The following is a 5,132-nucleotide window of genomic DNA, read 5'->3' as shown; positions in this document are numbered from 1 at the left end:
AAAGAGAGAGAGAAAGAGAGAGAGAGAGAGAGAGTAACAATTATGACTCCTCAAATCTTTAGCCCAAAGAAGATGTTGTTCTTGTCTTGGTCTTAGGAAACAGGAAGTGAGGTGGACTGCTTCAAGGATGGATAAAAAAAGAGTTTTCACCACTTTCAAAATGTTATTTTCAGAACTTTCTGTGTCATCAATGAAATGTTGAGCCTTCATTTTGAATGAAAACCAATTTAGAATTTAGTGAGCCCACTTTTCATTCAGTGAATCAGATGGTGAGAACATCTCCAGTACAAACGTGCCCACTTTTCATTCAGTGAATCAGATGCATCTCCAGTACAAACGTTTTTTTCAGTTTTTTAAAAGACACCTTGCAATTTATGTAAAAAAAAAGATTTAAATACCTGCCATTGTGACAGTTTATAGTTACATCCACTATGACTAAAACGTCAACAAAAGAAAACCAGCCCCACTGACTGATCGCATGCTTCACCATGAGGACATTTCACACTTATGGTGATTGGGTCGAGGACTGTTCTATTTAGACCATAATCACATTCTATTATGTGTAGGTGAACAATATATAGCATTGGTTCATTCACAGTTTTCTAACCCACGTCCAACATTCAGGACAAATACAGATCGTACGTGACATTTGACACTTGTACAAAGTGGTCTGATGTCACAGCCTTCTTTGCTGTCTACAATTTTATCAACATCACTGTGACAGTCTTCTGCCTATTTAAATAAAAAGAAATAAAATAATATATATATATATATGTATAAACAATAGTTGAGTGGCTTTAATTGTCAAAGTGTTCGTTTTTTGTTTTATTTACATATTTTGATTTCAAAATTTAGTTTAGCCAAAAAAATAAAAAATAAAACGAAAAAGTACTTGCTAATTTAAGAAGTGGGCAAAAGTCAGAAGAAATCAGTCTGAATCACAGCTCTGTGATCAACAAGGCAGAACAATACAAAAACCTGTCTGATCAGCAGCGAACAACATGTCAGATGTTCATAGTTCATCCAAAAAAAAATAAAAAAAATAAACATTGTACTAAACATCTGAACAGAAAGAATGACATGAAAAGGATTTCAAACACCTATTGTTCTTTTAAAAAGTTGACTAACTAGTTACAGTATGTGGAAAACTACAAAATATAGGTTTGTGAGATAAACATTAATAATGAAACAATAATCATGTAACTGGTTTTATGTCTTTATTGCAACATAATAAACCATATTTTATTGACTACCAGTAGCAGCTGTACAAAACTATACAATACATTTCTTTTTATTTTTCTACTATGGTATGAAATCAATGTTCAGCAGAATTATATTTTACATATTGTTGGTCTGGGTCACTTACACATAGCATAAAAAGAAAACGGAGGACCACAGATGGACATTAGCCATCGGCTAAAGCTGCCATTATTACTATTGTTGCAGTTGTCAATTAAGTCTGATAAACTAATAAATCTAAACCTTTAAAGTGTATTAATAATATTTATAATAATTAATAAAAGCATCATAATAATTTATAATGCAGGAAATGGGTCATATAAATTATGTAAAAACCTCTGTAGCCCTTTTAGAAATACCTCAGTGAAGGTATAAATATGGTTTTAAATATGTGTGTATTTCCACTCGCTCCACGCCCGTTTCCTGCGCCTACAGCAGCAGCATATATGAGAATCTATATCTCTCTATCTGTCCGCTCGTCCTCTCGACGTGTCTTTAAAAAACCTCCTGGCAGATGGTACTTTGTGTTCATTGCAATATGTTGTTATGACAACAGTCTGTGTGATGTTTTCCTCTCCTTGATGCTTGACATGTGTTGCCTCAAATTCCCCACCCTGCGATGAATCCGCTAAACAACCTGAGACCGAGCATTCGTAGCCGGATACGTCCAAACAACATAAGGTATTGTCTGTGTGTGTGTGTGCCCCACAAAATTTTTTTTTTTTTAATTTAATTATTTTTATTTATTTATTTCCTTCAAATAGGCAAAGGGTGCACTTTAGCAAAACGAGGAACTGATCATTTTTGAGCATTGTTTTGCATAACGAACATCTGTCAAAAGACGTTTCCTCCATCATCGACTGCTTTACACCGCCCCCTAGAGGATATAAAATAAAACTACAAAAAACAAAAACAATTTTAAAATGACTACGTTTTTCGTTCCCCGTGAGATACGGTTATAAAAAAAATAAAATAGAGCTACAGTGCATAATTATGGATTAAAAACTATTTTTTAAATTTTTAATGCAAAATATTGTTCAGTTTCTTCTACCTCGGTGCTGTCAATAGGCTTATTTTATGCCAAATATTGGCAAAAATATTAAATTCTGACCCGAATATAAAAATATATATTTTTATAGAGAACTAATAGATAAAATGGGAGGAGGTAATTAAAGTTGTATGTGGAAAATATTTTGATTTCCAAACCATGTCTCAGAACAAAATGTTTTGTAACAGGACTTTTCCTATTACAGTAAACGGTATGTTACTTAAGAGTTCACTGCAACTGAACTTGTTGTCTTTCACGGTTTCTACAAATAGGGAAGTAAATGAGGGCCACCTTTTCACATTTTACTGCAAATTCCATAGTTGATTCTGAGCAGAATTGACCAAATAAACCAAATAATTTAATGGCAGATGTGTTTGAGGCCACAACCGAATAGGAAGATGACGTGTCAGCGTTTTTCAAGTATCAGCTAATCCTGACTGTTCATTTGGCTGTGACCTGTTATACTGCCATCGATCAAACAGATGTTTGATCACATGCAACAGTAGATATAAAAAAATAACAGAATCTTTACAAACAGACACATTTCTATACAACTCTCGTGGCATAGTTAAAATACTTCAACAATATTTCAACCATCTTATTACCTGTAATCTTTCCTGCGTTCCTTTGCAAACATCGAAAGCAGCAAAAACGTTTTGTATTTCCCCATTAAATACAAAATTGGTTCACAGTCCATTCCTTAATGCAATCAAACCTTGTCCTCCAAGTCTGTTGAGATGTGTGCAGGTCACAGCTCCTCGTCCGTCTCCTCTCTCCTATCTGCTAGCCCCCCACCTTTTGCGTATGACACACAACCATTGAGTTGGATCCTGTTGGCGTCAAGAATGTCCTTAGAGGAGCCTTCGGGTGACGTCCTGACCACGCTGGAGAAGGACATGCTGGCCTGCAGCCTCAGCAGCTTCTTCAGCTTCTTCTTGTAGCCCTTGCAGGCAAAGAAGTAGATGAATGGATCCAGGCAGGTGTTGAGGTTCATCAGACAGACTGTGATGTGCAGCGACACCTGGAAGGCGGTCAGATCTGCACAGTCAGGACTGGACACCAGCTTCTGTACCATGTACTGCAGGATGTCGATATGGTAGGGACTGAAGCAGATCACAAAGACCAGAGAGACGCAGCTGATCACACCTATGACCTTCTGGCTGCGGCCTGACTTCTCCGTCAGGTGGTTTGTCTTGGCCATGGAGTAGAGTTTAAAACACAGGATGGAGTAACACACCAGGATGGTGATCACTGGGATGCCGTAACCCACAAAGACTGCACCGATCAGTATGGTGGCGATGTGGTCCACCTTCTCAAAGTTGGGGTACTCCATACAGGTGATGTAGCCATCATCCTCCACGTTGGTCAAAGGCATTCCAAGAAGAGGGAGGGTCTGCATCAGGACCAAGAGCCAGACTCCGACACAGATGTAGCGCACATTACTGACCCTCCTGAAGCGGCCGAACCTCAGGGGCAGAACCACAGCGATGAAGCGGTCAATGCTGAGGCAGGTCATGAAGTTGACTCCGGCGTATGTGTTGATGTAGAAGAAAAAGCCTGAAATTTTGCACAGAGCCTCAGACAGAGGCCAGTGGAAGCCCAGAGCGTAGTAGAAGATCCTCAGAGGCAGAGACAGAGCAAAGAGGATGTCGGAGATGACCAGGTTGAGGGAATACAAGGTGGTGGAGTTCATTTTCTTCAAATTAGGACGGATGACGTGGAGGGCCAGGCAGTTTCCAAACAGACCCACTATGAAGACGGTGCTGTAAAAAATCGGCATGAGGACGCGGGTGTAGTTTCGGTGGCTGTACAGAGTGGTGCAGGTGGAGTTGCTGTTGTTGTGTGTGAGCGGGTGAGTGAAGGTCTCAAGTTTAGTGGTGTCACCCATCTTTGAATTTGAGGAAGCAGCGACTGCAAAGAGGAAAAGACAATGTGTGACTTGTGTGTTGGTGAAACACAATGAACGCGTGGTTGTTGTTCCCTCCTCTAGTCAACAGTAATGAAAATCATATCTGTACAAACAAAATATCTTCAAACCTCAGGGTGAAATAGAGTTCAAGAGCATTCACACATCGGAAACTGTGCTTTCACTAAGGAAGTTAAATTGTTTTGTGTCTGTAAAAAACGTGTGGCTGATGTTGAGGCTGTCGCTGTGTTTCTGTGCACATTAGCAAAAAATCCCTCATAAGTAGTAATTATTAGTAGTTAGTACTTCATCTTGTCTTTAGTAACAATTTATTAATGGAGGATGCAGTAATCATTAATATTAGTAGAGTAGCGTAGTAAGTGACACTTCACTGCGATACATGAGATGTATTATGGTGTGTACTGCCATCTAGTGACGTTTTATGGGTAAAGCAGGTTGCAAATAAATTCTAACCTGAGTGAATAAATAACCTTAACCACTAGACCACTTAACCACTTAGAATTTGCTTCTTTTTTTGTTTTTGACTGACTGACTGACTGACTGCAGAGTCATCATTTCCTTTTCACTTGAAATTTCTAAACTTATAATATAACAGTCAGGGATATTTTAAATATAGTTTGTTGTTCCATTAATAATACCCCATTTAAGAGGAAAAGCTGGTAAACACTTCACACTCTGTCGTGACTGTGACACACAGGACACTGGTGTTGTTTTCTAAATGCAGTCTGCAGCTAAAAGTGAGTTGAAGGAAGTGTGTGAACAATGACACAGCTTGACTGTGATTATCCACGCAGCTGTAGCATGCACACTTACACACGCGCCAAATTAAAAAAAAAGGTGGCTGGTGTTGAAAGATGGCCCTGCAGAAAGAGGAAGTGTGTTTCCCCAGGCCTCAGAATGACTGGCAGTGGAAAGTCA

General features: G+C 38.8%; 1 protein-coding gene across 1 annotated transcript in view; it reads right to left on the bottom strand.

Annotated features, from left to right (window-relative positions):
* Window positions 1–1,201: 1,201 nt before the first annotated feature.
* Window positions 1,202–5,132, bottom strand: part of gpr183a (G protein-coupled receptor 183a) — a 5,175-nt gene continuing 1,244 nt past the window's right edge. Inside the window, exon 2 of the mRNA XM_008328380.3 lies at window positions 1,202–4,198. Coding sequence (XP_008326602.1) covers window positions 3,036–4,175 — 1,140 coding nt within the window. The 5' untranslated portion in view covers window positions 4,176–4,198 and the 3' untranslated portion in view covers window positions 1,202–3,035. The remainder of the gene's footprint in view (window positions 4,199–5,132) is intronic.

This window comes from Cynoglossus semilaevis, chromosome 16 (genome assembly GCF_000523025.1).
Source record: "Cynoglossus semilaevis isolate Cse_v1.0 chromosome 16, Cse_v1.0, whole genome shotgun sequence".
In the NCBI taxonomy this organism is placed as follows: Eukaryota; Metazoa; Chordata; class Actinopteri; order Pleuronectiformes; family Cynoglossidae; genus Cynoglossus; species Cynoglossus semilaevis.
The sequence above is the reverse complement of the archived record's forward strand: the minus strand, read 5'-3'. Positions and strand labels throughout refer to the sequence as shown.